The following is a 20,744-nucleotide window of genomic DNA, read 5'->3' on the forward strand; positions in this document are numbered from 1 at the left end:
GAAAAAAATAAATGAATATGCCTTTAGGTAAGACTTATTCAACCCATAAAAGTTAGGGGCCTTTCAAATTTAACACCTGCCCACAGTGGCGAAGCTTGAGATTTCCGACCGGGGGGTCGAAAACGTATATACCAAAAATTTCTATAAAACCGAGGGGTCAAAAACGTATACACCCAAAAATTTCTATACGAAAACTACCTACTCTCCACTACTGAACGAAAAGTTCGGGGGGTCGGCGGCCCCCTCCCGCCCCCACAAAGCTACGCCCTTGCCTGCCCACAAAACATTACCACAAATGGATAGAGGAACCGTATTTGATTTTAATACAACCAACATGATTAATAACATGAAGCAAGATCAAGATCCAAAATCGCCGAGTTTTGCGCTAAAATATATTCTTAAAACAAAAAAAAGTTTTAACTTACATGCTCAACACCTTCATCCTCAATCGCCTTGGTTATATACACAAATCTGGTCTCCGTACGAAAAAACAATCAAGCCAATATTTTGAGTCTCTTGGCGATCGTAGCAGCCTGATTTTCAGGAGGCAACTGTATGTAAGCCTTTTTGGTGCCGTCGTAGTTGATCAACGTGTTAATTTTCTTGGTCTTGATTTTAAGCATGTTCTCAAAGGCGTTCCGAATGTCTTTCTTGTTTGCGCGTACATCCACCATGAAAACCAACGTATTCTCTTTGATGATCGATTGTATTGCAGCTTCGGTAACAAGGGGATACTTGAGAACTTGTTGATAATCCATTGATGTTTGTAAGGCTGTGGCTGCCTTCGCCTTTGCCTTAGCAAGTTTTAAGGATTGCGGTTCCTCTTCGGGTTCCTTAAAGTTGTCGACTTCAGGGTTAGTTGGTGTTGCCGTGCTTCTCTTCGGTTGGACTTCGGTCGGAGATTGGTCCTGTGACGTCGTTTAATTGGAAATATCATATGAAAAGTACAAATAATGATTCTTATGCTGCTAGTTAGGTAGTAAAAGAGGCAAGACGCGCTTAAAGAACAAAGGGCTAGTGTGTCGCGCCTAGGGGTGCAAACGAGCCGAGCCGAGCTCGAGCTCGACCAGGCTCAAGCTCGAGCTCGTTTAACATATGAAAGCTCGAGCTCGAGCTCGGCTCGATTCGAGCTTTATTTCTGAAGCTCGAGCTCGGCTCGAAGGTAATTTTTCAAACTCGAGCTCGGCTCGGGCTCGACTCGGTTAGTATTTATTAATTAATTTATATTAATTATAATTATTATTATACATATAATTTAGTTATTTTTTTATATTTATATAAATGGTAATTATTATTGTATAAATATATGTTTAATATATTAATAAAAAACATATATAAACAGAAAGCTCGATTAGGCTTGCGAGCCGGCTCGAGCTCGATAAGTGAAGCTCGGGCTCGTTTACTAAACGAGCTTGTTTTTAGGCTCGGGCTCGAGCTTGTTTAAGCTCGGCTCGTTCGAGCTTTTTTTCGAGCCGAGCTCGAGTAGCTCACGAGTAGCTCGACTCGTTTGCACCCCTAGACTCGCGCCTTGTGCGCTTTGACCACATAGGAAACTGCAAGGGACACAAGGTATGACCAGGAGGAGATCAAGAAAGCTGCAAGGTAGGTATATCTATTTATGGATTCTCTTTCTAGTAGAGGTTTCAAGTTCGAATCCATCTTCCAGCGGTTTTTATCCCCTTGATAGCCACCATAGTTGTCAACAGCGAGCGTAACGATCGCTATAGCGCGCTACGTAGCGTATAGGTCTAGGCTCGCTATTAGGGTTGTAGCGAAAATAGCGACTGTTTATTTTTTTATTTTTGTTTTTTTAGTATAAATAGCAATTAAATATAGCTATAAAGTAGCTGGATTTTAGGTTTTTGTTAAATATACATGTAAAATAGCATATATACCAAGGTATTTTGATATAATATACATATAAAAATTAAAAAAAAAAAAAATCTAGTGTGTCGCTATTTATAAAATAGCCGACCGCTATTTATCGCTGTTCGCTCTGTAGCATATAGGTACCTTATCGCTATTTGTCGCTATTCACCATTAACAACTATGATATGGAAATTGCAAGTAGTTTCAGATGCTACCCATTCGATTAACCCACATTTACTTCGTACTCGAAACTAATTACATCGGCACAAAGGTTTAGGCAAACAAACACATACCAATTATAGAATAACAGTATCCTATGTAGGGCTGCAAGCGAACCAAACGTTCGGTGACCAGTTCGTGAACCGTTCGGCGGGAAGTTCGTTTGTGTTCGTTCGTTTATTAAACAAACGAACACGAACAAGATATTTCATTCGTTTAGTTAATGAACGAACATGAACAGAGGTCGCGTTCGTTCATTTATGTTCGTGAACGTTCGGTAACGTGCTCGTTTGTATTCGATAGTTCATTAGTGTTTTTAGTTTTTATATTTTATTTAAATACTTCAAAATTTCAACAAATAAAATATTTAATAAGTGTCAGTATACTATTATATATCCTGTTCATGAATGCTTGTTTATGTTCCTTTGTTTCCATTTGTGTTCATCAACAATCGTTTCCGTTCGTTGCCTAAAATTAACAAACAAACACAAACGAACATAAACAAGCTCATTTCCTTAACAAACGAACACAAACATAAAATCATGAGTAAACTACAATTTACCCCCTGGGTTTAGGCCAATTGGCACTCTGACCCCCTCTAACGAAATAATTGCAAGAGTTAAATGCCATTTTAGTCCCTGTGGTTTGGGCTATTTTGCCAGTTTAGTCCAAAGGTTTCATTATTAACCTGTGAGTCCAAAAAGGTTTCACAATTACCATTTTAGTCCACTGGGTTAACTTCATCCATTTTTTCTGTTAACGAGAAGGCCAATTCGGTCATTTTATATGGCTGAATTGCCCTTTTAGTTAACAGAATTACATACAAAATGACCAAATTGGCCTTCTCGTTAACAGAAAAAATGGATGAAGTTAACCAAGTGGACTAAAATGGCAACTGTGAAACCTTTTTGAAACCTTTGGACTAAACTGGCAAAATGGCCCAAACCTCAAGGACTAAAATGGCATTTAACTCTAATTGCAATTTTACCCGAACGTTGTTGTTATGTCGCAAATACCCCCAAATCCCCCCCCCCCTCAATATTCCCAAATCACACTGAACAGCTTAAGGGCATAACAAATATCATATGAAAGAATGATTACCGATTGATTCTGGTAAGCTTTGATGGCGAAAGACGATGAATTACGCGTGAAACTTGAAGGAATCTTGAAATTAATGGGGTTTACAAAAACCCCTTTTGAAAAAGCAACAGTCTTTACCGAAGGTGGGTGGTGATTTCTGAGCTGGGTGATCATGTTCGAACAAGAAAATACAACAGCCATTGATTATTATTACGAATATGAATAACCGATTTCAGAGGTTTATGTATGAATAGTAAAGGGTTTGTGTTGTGGCTCTGTTCTAATAAGAGGATAAAAGATACAGAAATGTTTGCAGTGTCACCCCTCACCTTTTATTGTTTTCAAGTTTTAACACAAAGTTGCCTTTGTTGGGTTGTAAAGTAACTAGGGGTGTAAACGAGACGGGCCGAGTCTGAACCCGACTAGGCTCGAAGTCGGCTCGTCATGTTTTTATGAAGCTTGAGCTCGGTCGCGAGTAAAACTCAAACTCGAGCTTGGCACGACTCGGCTCGAGCTATTTTGAGAACAACCTTAAACGAGATAAAAGTTCGGCTCGAGCTCGCTTCAGTATCGTTTAAACGAGCCAAAGCTTGGTTCGAGCTTGGGTCGCCAATTGTATCATCAGTGTTATTATATTTTATATAAAAAACTAAAACTTTGTTTGGGCTCGCGAGCCTAAAAGAGCTTTGTATATCAGGCTTGAGCACCGGCTCGATAACTAAACGAGCCCTATTTCAGACTTGAGCTCAAGGTTGGGCTCGTTAAGGCTCAGCTCGTTCAAGCTATTAACCGAGCCGATCACGAGTAACTCTCGAGCCTTTGGATGTATTTACATCCCTAAAAGTAACTAAGCATCTAACACATAAACGAATGGGTAAATAACTTTTTGTATTAATTAGTTCAGTTAAACGAATGAATATAGACAACCATCTTTAGTTAAATGAAAGAACATTCGTCTATTATTTATATTTATGCACATGTTAAAAGTTTTTTTAATAGTAGTTTTACCTAAAGTAAATATTTTGATATAGTCCGTTGTTTACGTGAGTGTGTGTATTGTTGCTTAGACTATAAAAAGTTGTGTGTATTGTTTACATTGGATTGATATAATTGTCACACCCTAACTTATATATTAAATTAACTAACACAATTAACTCCGTTTAACTCTTCCTTTATACGTTTTAACGTTTTTAGTCCGGCGTTTACCCACGTGATACTTAATAAATTTTAATGAATTAAATAATAAAAATAGTCAACTTTCCCACTTTTAAACTATTTTCCAAAGGTCCTTATTTTGAAATTTTGCAATTCGGGTTGGGTTTTGGAGACCCGTTTTGACGGATGTACAATAATGAACAACACCCCTAGCCCTAGTAGATGATTTTGAAGTCCTTATGTTTCACATAAACATGTGGTTGATTGTATACGGTAGTTTACATAAAAAAAAATCAATTTTCATATGTGAATAGATGTTAGTTAACATATTATATACTTTTGACTAATTCCAAATACCTAAACCTGTCTAAAATAAACTCAATGACAATCGCATGTGAATAAACCTAGGTTAACTCACATATGAATATAAGCTTTCACAATAAGAAAAGGAGGCAATAGCGGTGACGCCAGCGACAAGCTATATGTCGCCGCTATTAGTCGATTCGGACCACGGTGTCCCACAACTAACCCCAGCCACTCATTCCTTATCTTGATCCAACGGCTGGGGTATGTTAATGGCAATAGCGGTGATAGTAGAACCAATAGCGGCGACAAAGTGATAGAAATCCACAAAGTGAACTTACATGTTGGAGACTGGCTAAGAATAAGAATAGGCGTGTATATCTCTACCAAAGTGGTGCAGGTTGGCCTCTTGGCCTAGTGACATCATACATCTGTCACCTCAAATGGTGTAAATTCAAGTCTTATATTGTGGGCAGTAGGCAAATTTTAAGGGTTAGTGTGCGTTGTTAACAAAACAAATTTTTAACATTTTTATCTTAGTTGTATGAACCGCGACATTACCCTAAGTTTATATTTAATAGCCATTTCACACTATACTTTGTTCATTTCAAACATTGAAGAGATAATTCTGATTTGGAGATTATCTTGAAAATTTAAATGGCTTGTTTTATTATTTAAAAAGTTTGAATTATCAGCTCGTTTGCTCCTCTAGGGACAATGATCCATGCAGTTTGTTTGGTAATACAATCTAGTTCTTTCAATGCTGACCTACTGTTATATATTTTGTTATCATGCAGTACTTCAAAATTCTGATCTAAAACTAAAACTAAGGTGTTGGGCCAAAATTGCCAGGGTAATCAAACTCAGCTAATTAATCTATATAATCCTACATTGATGAACAAGAAAAAAATAAATGATTATGCCTTTAGAAAAAAACTTATTCAACCCATGAAAGTAAAAAAGTTAGGGGTCTTTCAAACTATGTAGTCAATATCCCGATATATCATATATCAGTGATATATCGGTTATCGGTCCCCTGCCGAGATAGCTGTACAAAATATCGGTCAAAATATCAGTACCAATAATATCAGCGATATTGTCCGATATTTGACTGATATTCGATAAATCACCGATTTTCCCAATATCAATACCATTCTTCTTATTTCTATCGTTCATTTTTCTTCTTATTGCTGCTATTAGTGTTTTAGGTCTTAATTATTGGTTGTTACTGTTAAATGATAGTGTTTTAAATCTTAGTCAGTTCTTACTTGTTACAATTGTGTTAAATTGCTATATACACATAAATTTAGCATGATATTAAAATTACCGATATCCCACCGCAATAACCAATATCTCAAATATCGGTCCTTAACCGATATCCGATATTTTACCGCATTATCTACTTAGCTTTCAAATTTAACACCTGCCCACAAAACATTACCACAAATGGATAGAGGAACCATATTTGATTTTAATACAACCAACATGATTAATAACATGAAGCAAGATCAAGATCCAAAATCGCCGAGTTATGCGCTAAAATATATTCTTAAAACAAAAAAAGTTTTAACTTACATGCTCAACACCTTCATCCTCAATCGCCTTGGTTATATACACAAATCTGGTCTCCGTACGAAAAAACAATCAAGCCAATATTTTGAGTCTCTTGGCGATCGTAGCAGCCTGATTTTCAGGAGGCAACTGTATGTAAGCCTTTTTGGTGCCGTCGTAGTTGATCAACGTGTTAATTTTCTTGGTCTTGATTTTAAGCATGTTCTCAAAGGCGTTCCGAATGTCTTTCTTGTTTGCGCGTACATCCACCATGAAAACCAACGTATTCTCTTTGATGATCGATTGTATTGCAGCTTCGGTAACAAGGGGATACTTGAGAACTTGTTGATAATCCATTGATGTTTGTAAGGCTGTGGCTGCCTTCGCCTTTGCCTTAGCAAGTTTTAAGGATTGTGGTTCCTCTTCGGGTTCCTTAAAGTTGTCGACTTCAGGGTTAGTTGGTGTTGCCGTGCTTCTCTTCGGTTGGACTTCGGTCGGAGATTGGTCCTGTGACGTCGTTTAATTGGAAATATCATATGAAAAGTACAAATAATGATTCTTATGCTGCTAGTTAGGTAGTAAAAGAGGCAAGACGCGCTCAAAGAACAAAGGGCTAGTGTGTCGCGCCTAGGGGTGCAAACGAGCCGAGCCGAGTTCGAGCTCGACCAGGCTCAAGCTCGAGCTCGTTTAACATATGAAAGCTCGAGCTCGAGCTCGAGCTCGGCTCGATTCGAGCTTTATTTCTGAAGCTCGAGCTCGGCTCGAAGGTAATTTTTCAAACTCGAGCTCGGCTCGGGCTCGACTCGTTTAATATTTATTAATTAATTTATATTAATTATAATTATTATTATACATATAATTTAGTTATTTTTTTTATATTTATATAAATGGTAATTATTATTGTATAAATATATGTTTAATATATTAATAAAAAACATATATAAACAGAAAGCTCGATTAGGCTTGCGAGCCGGCTCGAGCTCGATAAGTGAAGCTCGGGCTCGTTTACTAAACGAGCTTGTTTTTAGGCTCGGGCTCGAGCTTGTTTAAGCTCGGCTCGTTCGAGCTTTTTTTCGAGCCGAGCTCGAGTAGCTCACGAGTAGCTCGACTCGTTTGCACCCCTAGACTCGCGCCTTGTGCGCTTTGAGTCTTTGACCACATAGGAAACTGCAAGGGACACAAGGTATGACCAGGAGGAGATCAAGAAAGCTGCAAGGTAGGTATATCTATTTATGGATTCTCTTTCTAGTAGAGGTTTCAAGTTCGAATCCATCTTCCAGCGGTTTTTATCCCCTTGATAGCCACCATAGTTGTCAACAGCGAGCATAACGATCGCTATAGCGTGCTACGTAGCGTATAGGTCTAGGCTCGCTATTAGGGTTGTAGCGATAATAGCGACAGTTTATTTTTTTATTTTTGTTTTCTTTTAGTATAAATAGCAATTAAATATAGCTATAACATAGCTAGATTTTAGGTTTTTGTTAAATATACATGTAAAATAGCATAGGTTTTTGTTAAATATACATGTAAAATAGCATATATACCAAGGTATTTTGATATAATATACATATTACATAAAGCTTAAATTGAAAGGTCAGTGCCAACCACCTTTCTGATTTGACAAAAATCACCCCTTAACTTTTCTAAATATACAAAATTCACTGCTCAAATTTCTAACTTGACAAAAATGACCCTCCTACTTTCCAACTTGACAAAAAAAGTCCCCTATACATTCTAACTTCTCTTTAACCCTCAAACTTTTGACATGTAACCCATTCTACCCCCAAACATTGCTATAATGTCAGAGGTAACCCTCTTAACTTTGAAAATGTCATTTTGACCCCCTCAAGTTTCTAAAGTTTCAAGCTTACCCTAAAACTAATTTCTTAAGTTTTTATTTTTATGGACATGTCGATATAAAATTCGAGTTCGTCTACGCTTTAGCGTAACTTTTGTCTGAAAATGAGCCGGGTCAATTATAAAATGTTTTTTTTATATATGTTTTAAGTTGGACTACGATTTGACGTAAATTCTATTTGGAAACAGATCAGGTCAAATGTAATACGTTTTGATTCGAAGGTATAAATCTGAGTTATCATACGATTTGACGTAAATTTAGTTCGGAAACGAGTATGGTTGATTGTAGTCTATAAGTTATCATTTCGTGTATGGTGCCGCCGCAACGCGCGGCGGGTAAAAGAACTAGTAAAAGATTAAAAAAAATTCTAGTGTATCGCTATTTATAAAATAGCCGCCCGCTATTTAGCGCTATTCGCCATTAACAACTATGATAGCCACCTGCCTAGCACAACCTGCGTTTTACCTAATTTCACTGGTAACCGTGTGGGTTTTCCAGTATCGGGTTCTCATGGTTACGAAAAAAAGGCATCATTTACCAAGTCTGAGATGGGAACTGAGAGAGCTTCTTACACCTTAGTCGCCCTATTTAGGTCATGAAATCATGTACATGGACATGTTATGGATATATCATAGCTATTAAAGGCGTTAGGCGCACTCAAGGCGCATAGGCCTCGCCTGGGGGCCTAGGCGCAAGGCGCAAAAAAAGCGCGGGCCTGAGAAAAAAAAGCGTACAACAAAAAAAAACTTAAAAAATGTTTTTATATAATAGAAAATTAATACTATTCTTCAAATAAAATAAACTAAAGCTATTATATAACATTTAATATCGTCTATTTAGTACCAAAAGTTATAAAATGCTAGTTTATTAGTGTAGAAAAGTAGTTTCGTTAGAAAAAAGTAGAAATCCAGCTAGAATCTTGCCAAAATTTAGAGAATTTGGCCGAAAACTCTCAAGAATCTAGGAATCTCGCCGGAATCTGCGCATTAACCATCACTCGGAGCATTAAAGCGCAAGTGCCCTGACTTAAGGCGCAATTGCCTTGCCTAGCTAGGAAATTGGGCCTAGGCGCAAGAGGCGATGGCTTTTAACAACTATGGGATATATATACAAATAGCATTAGTACTTGGTAAAACATTTACTTAGTTAGAATTGAATCGTTAGATAAAGCGTAACTGTTATATATAATGCTTTATTAGATACCATTCCTCATTGTGGCGGGGTTGGGGTTCACTTAGAATGTACTTAAAACGTGCGGGTTCCTAATCACTCTGCACCATATAACAGAAGGGGTAGGAAAGCCTTAAGTCCAAACATCCATGACTACTTTATTACACCTATGATACTGAAATTGCAAGTAGTTTCAGATGCTACCCATTCCATTAACCCACATTTACTTTGTACTCGAAACTAATTACATCGGCACAAAGGTTTAGTGCAAACAAACACATACCAATCATAGAATAACAATATCCTATGTAGGGCTGCAAACGAACCAGACATTCAGTGAACAGTTCGTGAACCGTTCGGCGGGAAGTTCGTTTGTGTTCGTTCGTTTATTAAACAAACGAACGAACATGAACAAGATATTTCGTTCGTTTAGTTAATGAACGAACATGAACAGAGGTCGCGTTCGTTCATTTATGTTCGTGAACGTTTGGTAACGTGTTCGTTTGTATTCGATAGTTCACTAGTGTTTTTAGTTTTTATATTTTATTTAATTACTTCAAAATTTCAACAAATAAAATATTTAATAAGTGTCAGTCAGTCAGTGTACTACTATATATCCTGTTCATGAATGCTTGCTTGGTTTTAAAAAGCGATAGGCGCACAAAAGCGACGAGATCTAAAATTGAGGCGCGAATCGCAAAGTGCAAAAGCGGTGGGCTTTTCGTACCTGAGGCGCAAGGTGTTTATATAATTTTTTTTATATATATCCCATACATATCCCTTAGGTTTTAACTTCCTTTAACCTATATATAGCCATAAATAAGGCTTTTATACCATTTTACTTACATGTACAAGTCAAAAAACCCAAGGTACAACTTTTTTCTGCAGAAAAACGCCTCAGAGACTTGAGGCGCGCGCCTCAAGCCAAAAAGCCCCCAGAAAACCCAAAAATCTGCTCCTTTTGGGCGCTTCTTGTAATTACACAAGGCGCTGAGCGAAAAAGCCCCAGAAGCTGCGCCTTAGTGCGCCTCACGCCTCAGGCGCGCTTTTTAAAACCAAGAAAGCTTGTCTATGTTCCTTTGTTTCCATTTGTGTTCATGAAAATTAGTTTGTGCTCATTTGTGTTCATCAACAATCGTTTTCGTTCGTTGCTTAAAATTAACAAACAAACACAAACGAACATGAACAAGCCCATTTCCTTAACAAACGAACACAAACATAAAATCCTATTCAGTAAGTGTTCATGAACACATGTCCTTAACAAACGATGTTCGTTCGGTTCGTTTGCAGCCCTAATCCTATGTAAACAATGTGACTATTATAACAAGCAAAATGATGCAGATTGTAACATTCAACCCCTCATACAACACAGCCCAAATCCTGTCTAGTATATTTGATATCAATTCTTATTACAAAAAAAAAAAAAAAAAAAAAAAAAAAAAAAAAAAAACCGTGGGATTTATCTATTAAATGAATTAACAACAACAATAAGTGTACAAATTACATTGCTCCAATATACCCCCCCCCCCACACACACACACACCCCCACCCACACACCCACCCACCCACCCAAAATATTCCCAAATCACACTGAACAGCTTAAGGGCATAACAAATATCATATGAAAGAATGATTACCGATTCATTCTGGTAAGCTTTGATGGCGAAAGGCGATGATTTACGCGTGAAACTTGAAGCAATCTTGAAATTGATGGGGTTTACAAAAACCCCTTTTGAAAAGGCAACAGTCTTTACCGACGGTGAGTGGTGATTTCTGAGCTGGATGATCATGTTCGAACAAGAAAATACAACAGCCATTGATTATTATTACGAATATGAATAACCGATTTCAGAGGTTTATGAATAGTTAAGGGTTTGTGCCTTTGTGGCTATGTTCTAAGAGGATAAAAGATACAGAAATGTTTGAAGTGTCACCCCTCACCTTTTATTGTTTTCAAGTGCATACCCAAAACTTTTCAACTTTTAACACAAACTAGGTTAATCACCATAGTCGCGTTGCGGCAAACTTCTTTTGTTATTTAGTCTGTGTTTTGAAATCACTACGAGCGCGTTGCACGCGGAACCACTAACAAGAATAAAAAGAAAATGTAAAAAACCCAAGGTACAACTTTTTTCTGCAGAAAAACGCCTCAGAGACTTGAGGCGCGCGCCTCAAGCCAAAAAGCCCCCAGAAAACCCAAAAATCTGCTCCTTTTGGGCGCTTCTTGTAATTACACAAGGCGCTGAGCGAAAAAGCCCCAGAAGCTGCGCCTTAGTGCGCCTCACGCCTCAGGCGCGCTTTTTAAAACCAAGAAAGCTTGTCTATGTTCCTTTGTTTCCATTTGTGTTCATGAAAATTAGTTTGTGCTCATTTGTGTTCATCAACAATCGTTTTCGTTCGTTGCTTAAAATTAACAAACAAACACAAACGAACATGAACAAGCCCATTTCCTTAACAAACGAACACAAACATAAAATCCTATTCAGTAAGTGTTCATGAACACATGTCCTTAACAAACGATGTTCGTTCGGTTCGTTTGCAGCCCTAATCCTATGTAAACAATGTGACTATTATAACAAGCAAAATGATGCAGATTGTAACATTCAACCCCTCATACAACACAGCCCAAATCCTGTCTAGTATATTTGATATCAATTCTTATTACAAAAAAAAAAAAAAAAAAAAAAAAAAAAAAAAAAAAAACCGTGGGATTTATCTATTAAATGAATTAACAACAACAATAAGTGTACAAATTACATTGCTCCAATATACCCCCCCCCCCCCCCACACACACACACACCCCCACCCACACACCCACCCACCCACCCAAAATATTCCCAAATCACACTGAACAGCTTAAGGGCATAACAAATATCATATGAAAGAATGATTACCGATTCATTCTGGTAAGCTTTGATGGCGAAAGGCGATGATTTACGCGTGAAACTTGAAGCAATCTTGAAATTGATGGGGTTTACAAAAACCCCATTTGAAAAAGCAGCAGTCTTTAGCGACGGTGAGTGGTGATTTCTGAGCTGGGTGATCATGTTCGAACAAGAAAATACAACAGCCATTGATTATTACGAATATGAATAATCGATTTCAGAGGTTTATGAATAGTTAAGGGTTTGTGCCTTTGTGGCTATGTTCTAAGAGGATAAAAGATACAGAAATGTTTGCAGTGTCACCCCTCACCTTTTATTGTTTTCAAGTTTTAACACAAATTTGCCTTTGTTGGGTTGTAAAGTAACGAGCGGAGTAAACGAGACAGGTCCAGGGCGGAACCAGAGAGAGGTCAAGAGGGTCTATTGACCCTCCGGTCACCGAAACTTTTTGAAATTTTTATTTATAAATTTTGAGTTTTTGAAGAACAAACTTAGAGATGGACCCCCTAATTTGAACCAGTATAGAATATATGCTTATGATGACCCCCTAACTAAATCGTTCTGGTTCCGCCACTGGACGGGTCGAGCCTGAACCCGACTAGGCTTGAAGTCGGCTCGTCATGTAATTATGAAGCTCGAGCTCGGTCGCGAGTAAAACTCAAAGCTCGAGCTTGGCTTGGCTTGGCTCGACTCGACTCGAGCTATTTTGAGAACAATCTCAAACGAGCTGAAAGCTCGGCTTGAGCTTGCTTGCTTGCTTCAGTATCGCTTAAACGAGCCAAAGCTTGGTTCGAGCTCGGATTAGCAATTGTATCATCAGTATTATTTTATTTTATATAAAAAACTAAAACTTTCTTTGGGCTCACAAGCCTAAAAGAGCTTTGTATATCAGGCTTGAACTCCGGCTCGATAACTAAACGAACTTTGTTTCAGGCTTGAGCTCAAGCTTGGGCTCGTTAAGGCTCGGATCGTTCAAACTATTAACCGAGCTGATCACGAGTAGCTCTCGAGCCTTTGGACGTATTTACACCCCTAAAAGTAACTAAGCATTTAACACATAAACGAATGGATAAATAACTTTTTATATTAATTAATTCAGTTAAACGAATGAATATGGACAACCATCTTTAGTTAAATGAAAGAATATTATTTATATTTATGCACATGTTAAAAGTTTTTTAATAGTAGTTTTACCTAAAGTAAATATTTTGATATAGTTTGTTGTTTACGTAAGTGTGTGTATTGTTGCTTAGACTATAAAAAGTTGTGTGTATTGTTTACGTTGGATTGATATAATTGTTATCAGTGGCGGACTCAAAAATTATTTATTGGAGGTGCGAATGAGGGGTCGACCATATTTTCAGGGGGTGCGATCGGGATTTTAGCCCCTAAAATACACTAAAAAAAATTTCAAGGGGTGCGCCTACCCACCAATACCTTTAGGTCCGCCCTTGATTGTCACACCCTTAACTTATATATTAAATTAACTAACATAGTTAACTCCGTTAGCTCTTCCTTTATACGTTTTAACGTTTTTAATCCGGTGTTTACCCACGTGATACTTAATAAATTTTAATAAATTAAATAATAAAAATAGTCAACTTTTCCACTTTTAAACTATTTTCTAAAGGTCCTGATTTTGAAATTTTGCAATTCGGGTCGGGTATCGGAGACCTGTTTTGACGGATATTAGAATATTGAACATCACCCCTAGCCCTGGTAGATGATTTTGAAGTCCTTATGTTTCACATAAACATGTGGTTGATTGTATACGGTAGTTTACATACAAAAAAAATCAATTTTCATATGTGAATAGATACTTTTGACTAATTCCAAATACCTAAACCTGTCTAAAATAAACTCAATGACAGTTGCATGTGAATAAACCTAGGTTAAATCACATATGAATATAAGCTTTCACTACAAGAAAAGGAGGCAATAGCGGTGACACCAATAGCAGGGACATGCAATATGTCGCCGCTATTAGTCGATCCGGAACACGGTGTCCTACAACTAACCCCAGACACTCGTTCCTTATCTTGATCCAACGGCTGGGGTATGTTAATGGCAATAGCGGCGATAGTAGAACCAATAGCGGTGGCAAACTGATAGAAATCCCCAAAGTGAACTTACATGTTGGAGACTGGCTAAGAATAAGAATAGGCGTGTATATCTCTACTAAAGTGGTGCGGGTTGGCCTCTTGGACTAGTGACATCATGCTCTGTCACCTCAAATGGTGTAAATTCAGGTCTTAGGGTGTAAGGGGTGCTCACCTAAGAGGTGAGTCCCCTCTCTTACGCCCAACCAATCCTCGTGTGCCACGTCAACTCCCCTCTTAAACTCCCCTAACACCCTAAATTGATGGCGGCACTCCCCTCTTAGGTGAATTGGTTTTTTTTTTTTAAAAAAAAAAAAACATTGATTGGTCAAGCTCTCCCTCTCTCCTCCCTCTCTCCTCCCCTCTCTTCGGTGAACCCCCATCCATTTCACTCCCCTCACCCACTCACCTAAGGGATGGCGGCGGTGTTCCCCTTAGGTGAATGGGGTCACCGAATGCATTCCACTCTTACACCCCGTACACCCTTATATTGTGGGCAGTAGGCAAATTTTAAGGGTTAGTGTGCGTTGTTAACAAAACAAATTTTTAACATTTTTATCTTAGTTGTATGAACCGCGACATTACCCTAAGTTTATATTTAATAGCCATTTCACACTATACTTTGTTCATTTCAAACATTGAAGAGATAATTCTGATTTGGAGATTATCTTGAAAATTTAAATGGCTTGTTTTATTATTTAAAAAGTTTGAATTATCAGCTCGTTTGCTCCTCTAGGGACAATGATCCATGCAGTTTGTTTGGTAATACAATCTAGTTCTTTCAATGCTGACCTACTGTTATATATTTTGTTATCATGCAGTACTTCAAAATTCTGATCTAAAACTAAAACTAAGGTGTTGGGCCAAAATTGCCAGGGTAATCAAACTCAGCTAATTAATCTATATAATCCTACATTGATGAACAAGAAAAAAATAAATGATTATGCCTTTAGAAAAAAACTTATTCAACCCATGAAAGTAAAAAAGTTAGGGGTCTTTCAAACTATGTAGTCAATATCCCGATATATCATATATCAGTGATATATCGGTTATCGGTCCCCTGCCGAGATAGCTGTACAAAATATCGGTCAAAATATCAGTACCAATAATATCAGCGATATTGTCCGATATTTGACTGATATTCGATAAATCACCGATTTTCCCAATATCAATACCATTCTTCTTATTTCTATCGTTCATTTTTCTTCTTATTGCTGCTATTAGTGTTTTAGGTCTTAATTATTGGTTGTTACTGTTAAATGATAGTGTTTTAAATCTTAGTCAGTTCTTACTTGTTACAATTGTGTTAAATTGCTATATACACATAAATTTAGCATGATATTAAAATTACCGATATCCCACCGCAATAACCAATATCTCAAATATCGGTCCTTAACCGATATCCGATATTTTACCGCATTATCTACTTAGCTTTCAAATTTAACACCTGCCCACAAAACATTACCACAAATGGATAGAGGAACCATATTTGATTTTAATACAACCAACATGATTAATAACATGAAGCAAGATCAAGATCCAAAATCGCCGAGTTATGCGCTAAAATATATTCTTAAAACAAAAAAAGTTTTAACTTACATGCTCAACACCTTCATCCTCAATCGCCTTGGTTATATACACAAATCTGGTCTCCGTACGAAAAAACAATCAAGCCAATATTTTGAGTCTCTTGGCGATCGTAGCAGCCTGATTTTCAGGAGGCAACTGTATGTAAGCCTTTTTGGTGCCGTCGTAGTTGATCAACGTGTTAATTTTCTTGGTCTTGATTTTAAGCATGTTCTCAAAGGCGTTGCGAATGTCTTTCTTGTTTGCGCGTACATCCACCATGAAAACCAACGTATTCTCTTTGATGATCGATTGTATTGCAGCTTCGGTAACAAGGGGATACTTAAGAACTTGTTGATAATCCATTGATGTTTGTAAGGCTGTGGCTGCCTTCGCCTTTGCCTTGGCAAGTTTTAAGGATTGCGGTTGCGGTTCCTCTTCGGGTTCCTTAAAGTTGTCGACTTCAGGGTTAGTTGGTGTTGCCGTGCTTCTCTTGGGTTGGACTTCGGTCTGCGATTGGTCCTGTGACGTCATTTAATTCGAAAAATCATATGAAAAGTACGAATAATGATTCTTATGCTGCTAGTTAGGTAGTAAAAGAGGCAAGACGCGCTTAAAGAACAAAGGGCTAGTGTGTCGCGCCTAGGGGTGCAAACGAGCCGAGCCGAGCTCGAGCACGACCAGGCTCAAGCTCGAGCTCGTTTAACATATGAAAGCTCGAGCTCGAGCTCGGCTCGATTCGAGCTTTATTTCTGAAGCTCGAGCTCGGCTCGAAGGTAATTTTTCAAACTCGAGCTCGGCTCGGGCTCGGCTCGGGCTCGACTCGTTTAGTATTTATTAATTAATTTATATTAATTATAATTATTATTATACATATAATTTGGTTATTTTTTTATATTTATATAAATGGTAATTATTATTATATAAATATATGTTTAATATATTAATAAAAATATATATAAACAGAAAGCTCGATTAGGCTTGCGAGCCGGCTCGAGCTCGATAAGAGAAGCTCGGGCTCGTTTACTAAACGAGCTTGTTTTTAGGCTCGGGCTCGAGCTCGAGCTTGTTTAAGCTCGGCTCGTTCGAGCTTTTTTTCGAGCCGAGCTCGAGTAGCTCACGAGTAGCTCGACTCGTTTGCACCCCTAGACTCGCGCCTTGTGCGCTTTGAGTCTTTGACCACATAGGAAACTGCAAGGGACACAAGGTATGACCAGGAGGAGATCAAGAAAGCTGCAAGGTAGGTATCTATTTATGGATTCTCTTTCTAGTAGAGGTTTCAAGTTCGAATCCATCTTCCAGCGGTTTTTATCCCCTTGATAGCCACCATAGTTGTCAACAGCGAGCGTAACGATCGCTATAGCGCGCTACGTAGCGTATAGGTCTAGGCTCGCTATTAGGGTTGTAGTGATAGTAGCGACAGTTTATTTTTTTATTTTTGTTTTTTTAGTACAAATCATAGTTGTCAAAAGCGGAAAAGGCGCGCGCCTAGGCGCTCGGGCACAGCGAGGCGAGCCCATAGCGCTTCGTGGTAGCCTATGCGCAAAAATGGGTTTTTTTGAAAAAACGTTGTCCAGGCGGCAGGCGCAAAAAGGCGAACCAGTGTTCAGGCGCAAAAGGCGAGGTGATTTTTGAAGTTTACAGCACTAAAAAAACGAAACTGAGTGCAAAAACTGCCTCGCGCGGGCCCGGGTTTTCGGAGCTGCATTCGTGCGGGCACGCACAAGTTCAACCAAATTCCAATTCAGAAACTCATTTTTTGTTATTAACAAACACCCAAAACTTCCAACATATAAGTTCTAAACTTTTGTTATTAACTATTAGCTACATGATCTTAAATGGCATATATAATAGTTTTTTGAGTAAATTACGTTTTTGGCCCCTATGGTTATATCACTTTTACTATATTAGCCCAAAATAAGAATTTTTACATATCTACCCCCATGGTCTCTATAACTAACCATTTTGGCCCCTAAGTCTAACCATTTTAGCCCCCATGGTCTCTATAACTAACCATTTTAGCCCCCATGATCTCTAGACTTAGGGGCCAAAATGGTTAGTTATAGAAACCATGGGGCAGATATATTAAAAATTCTTATTTTGGGCTAATATAGTAAAAGTGATATAACCACAGGGACCAAAAACGTAATTTACTTTCAAAGCATAACATATTTTTTATATTTTTTTTCTCTATGTGCGCTTTTCTTAAAAAAGCCCACGCTTTTTTGCGCCTTGCGCCTAGGCTCCGGCCTCCGGGCGAGGCCGATGCGCCTCGCCTTCGCCATGCGTCTTTGACAACACAGCTTACGAAAAAAAGGCATCATTTACCAAGTCTGGGATGGGAACTGAGAGAGCTTCTTACACCTTAGTCGCCCTATTTAGGTCATGAAATCATGTACATGGACATGTTATGGATATATCATAGCTATTAAAGGCGTTAGGCGCACTCAAGGCGCATAGGCCTCGCCTGGGGGCCTAGGCGCAAGGCGCAAAAAAAGCGCGGGCCTGAGAAAAAAAAGCGTACAACAAAAAAAAACTTAAAAAATGTTTTTATATAATAGAAAATTAATACTATTCTTCAAATAAAATAAACTAAAGATATTATATAACATTTAATATCGTCTATTTAGTACCAAAAGTTATAAAATGCTAGTTTATTAGTGTAGAAAAGTAGTTTCGTTAGAAAAAAGTAGAAATCCAGCTAGAATCTTGCCAAAATTTAGAGAATTTGGCCGAAAACTCTCAAGAATCTAGGAATCTCGCCGGAATCTGCACGTTAACCATCACTCGGAGCATTAAAGCGCAAGTGCCCTGACTTAAGGCGCAATTGCCTTGCCTAGCTAGGAAATTGGGCCTAGGCGCAAGAGGCGATGGCTTTTAACAACTATGGGATATATATATACAAATAGCATTAGTGCTTGGTAAAACATTTACTTAGTTAGAATTGAATCGTTAGATAAAGCATAACTGCTATATATAATGCTTTATTAGATATCATTCCTCATTGTGGCGGGGTTGGGGTTCACTTAGAATGTACTTAAAACGTGCGGGTTCCTAATCACTCTGCACCATATAACAGAAGGGGTAGGAAAGCCTTAAGTCCAAACATCCATGACTACTTTATTACACCTATGATACTGAAATTGCAAGTAGTTTCAGATGCTACCCATTCCATTAACCCACATTTACTTTGTACTCGAAACTAATTACATCGGCACAAAGGTTTAGTGCAAACAAACACATACCAATTATAGAATAACAATATCCTACGTAGGGCTGCAAACGAACCAAACGTCCGGTGAACAGTTCATGAACCGTTCGGCGGGAAGTTCGTTTGTGTTCGTTCGTTTATTAAACAAACGAACACGAACAAGATATTTCGTTCGTTTAGTTAACGAACGAACATGAACAGAGGTCGCGTTCGTTCATTTATGTTCGTGAACTTTCGGTAACGTGTTCATTTGTATTCGATAGTTCATTAGTGTTTTTAGTTTTTTATATTTTATTTAGAGTTATATGCCATTTTAGTCCCTGTGGTTTGGGCCATTTTGCCAGTTTAGTCCAAAGGTTTCATTTTTCGCCTGTGGGTCCAAAAAGGTTTCATCATTGCCATTTTAGTCCACTAGGTTAACTTCATCTATTATTTTTGTTAACGAGAAAGGCAATTTGGTCATTTTATATGGCCAAATTGTCTTTCTAGTTAACAGAATTCCATATAAAATGACCGAATTGCCCTCCACGTTAACCGAAAAAAATGATGAAGTTAACCCAATGGACTAAAATAGCAACAGTGAAACCTTTCTGGACCCACAGGCAAAAAATGAAACTTTTGGACTAAACTGGCAAAATAGCCCAAACCACAAGGACTAAAATGGCATTTAACTCTTTTATTTAAATACTTCAAATTTTCAACAAATAAAATATTTAATTAGTGTCAATGTACTACTATATATGTTGTTCACGAATGCTTGTTTATGTTCCTTTGTTTCCATTTGTGTTACTTTAGTTTGTGCTCATTTGTGTTCATCAACAATCGTTTTCGTTCGTTGCCTAAAATTAACAAACAAACACAAACGATCATGAACAAGCTCATTTCCTTAACAAAAGAACACAAACATAAAATCCTATTCAGTAAGTGTTCATGAACACATGTCCTTAACAAACGATGTTCGTTCGGTTCGTTTGCAGCCCTAATCCTATGTAAACAATGTGACTATTATAACAAGCAAAATGATGCAGATTGTAACATTCAACCCCTCATACAACACAGCCCAAATCCTGTCTAGTATATTTGATATCAATTCTTATTACAAAAAAAAAAAAAAAAAAAAAAAAAAAAAAAAAAACCGTGGGATTTATCTATTAAATGAATTAACAACAACAATAAGTGTACAAATTACATTGCTCCAATATACCCCCCCCCCCACACACACACACACCCCCACCCACACACCCACCCACCCACCCAAAATATTCCCAAATCACACTGAACAGCTTAAGGGCATAACAAATATCATATGAAAGAATGATTACCGATTCATTCTGGTAAGCTTTGATGGCGAAAGGCGATGATTTACGCGTGAAACTTGAAGCAATCTTGAAATTGATGGGGTTTACAAAAACCCCTTTTGAAAAGGCAACAGTCTTTACCGACGGTGAGTGGTGATTTCTGAGCTGGATGATCATGTTCGAACAAGAAAATACAACAGCCATTGATTATTATTACGAATATGAATAACCGATTTCAGAGGTTTATGAATAGTTAAGGGTTTGTGTTGTGGCTCTGTTCTAAGAGGATAAAAGATACAGAAATGTTTGAAGTGTCACCCCTCACCTTTTATTGTTTTCAAGTGCATACCCAAAACTTTTCAACTTTTAACACAAACTAGGTTAATCACCATAGTCGCGTTGCGGCAAACTTCTTTTGTTATTTAGTCTGTGTTTTGAAATCACTACGAGCGCGTTGCACGCGGAACCACTAACAAGAAT

At 37.9% G+C, this 20,744-nt stretch overlaps 2 protein-coding genes across 3 annotated transcripts; both read right to left on the reverse strand.

Moving 5' to 3' along the window:
* Window positions 1–300: 300 nt before the first annotated feature.
* On the reverse strand, window positions 301–12,354 carry LOC110889293 (60S ribosomal protein L23a-like). Of its 2 annotated transcripts, XM_035979503.1 has the most exons (4): window positions 12,100–12,354; window positions 10,843–10,983; window positions 3,190–3,330; window positions 301–908 (listed from the first exon to the last, which is right to left on the reverse strand). In XM_035979503.1, exons 1-4 carry the CDS (start codon window positions 12,277–12,279, stop codon window positions 495–497), a joined length of 876 nt encoding a protein of 291 aa, XP_035835396.1. In that variant the 5' UTR covers window positions 12,280–12,354; the 3' UTR covers window positions 301–494. The 2 variants fall into 2 exon arrangements, with proteins under 2 accessions (XP_035835396.1, XP_021992489.1); XM_022136797.2 differs by lacking the exons at window positions 301–908; window positions 3,190–3,330 and adding an exon at window positions 6,057–6,684 and having other exon boundaries at window positions 12,100–12,352.
* Window positions 12,355–15,643: 3,289 nt separating this feature from the next.
* Window positions 15,644–20,541, reverse strand: LOC110889294 (60S ribosomal protein L23a-1-like). Its single transcript, XM_022136799.2, has 2 exons — window positions 20,289–20,541; window positions 15,644–16,277 (listed from the first exon to the last, which is right to left on the reverse strand). The coding sequence occupies exons 1-2, from the start codon at window positions 20,466–20,468 to the stop codon at window positions 15,858–15,860; spliced, it is 600 nt and encodes a 199-aa protein (XP_021992491.1). The 5' UTR covers window positions 20,469–20,541; the 3' UTR covers window positions 15,644–15,857.
* Window positions 20,542–20,744: the final 203 nt, after the last annotated feature.

This window comes from Helianthus annuus, chromosome 11 (assembly GCF_002127325.2).
Source record: "Helianthus annuus cultivar XRQ/B chromosome 11, HanXRQr2.0-SUNRISE, whole genome shotgun sequence".
In the NCBI taxonomy this organism is placed as follows: Eukaryota; Viridiplantae; Streptophyta; class Magnoliopsida; order Asterales; family Asteraceae; genus Helianthus; species Helianthus annuus.

Excerpts from the sequence above, each read along its gene's own strand:
- LOC110889294 (XM_022136799.2), bottom strand. The coding sequence starts at position 20,468 with ATGGCTGTTGTATTTTCTTGTTCGAACATGATCATCCAGCTCAGAAAT. Across the intron at positions 16,278-20,288 it reads AAGCTTACCAGAATGAATCG|GACCAATCGCAGACCGAAGT; the intron begins GTAATCATTCTT and ends ATGACGTCACAG.
- LOC110889293 (XM_035979503.1), bottom strand. The coding sequence starts at position 12,279 with ATGGCTGTTGTATTTTCTTGTTCGAACATGATCACCCAGCTCAGAAAT. Across the intron at positions 10,984-12,099 it reads AAGCTTACCAGAATGAATCG|CTCAGAAATCACCACTCACC; the intron begins GTAATCATTCTT and ends ATGATCATCCAG. Across the intron at positions 3,331-10,842 it reads AAGCTTACCAGAATGAATCG|CTCAGAAATCACCACCCACC; the intron begins GTAATCATTCTT and ends ATGATCACCCAG.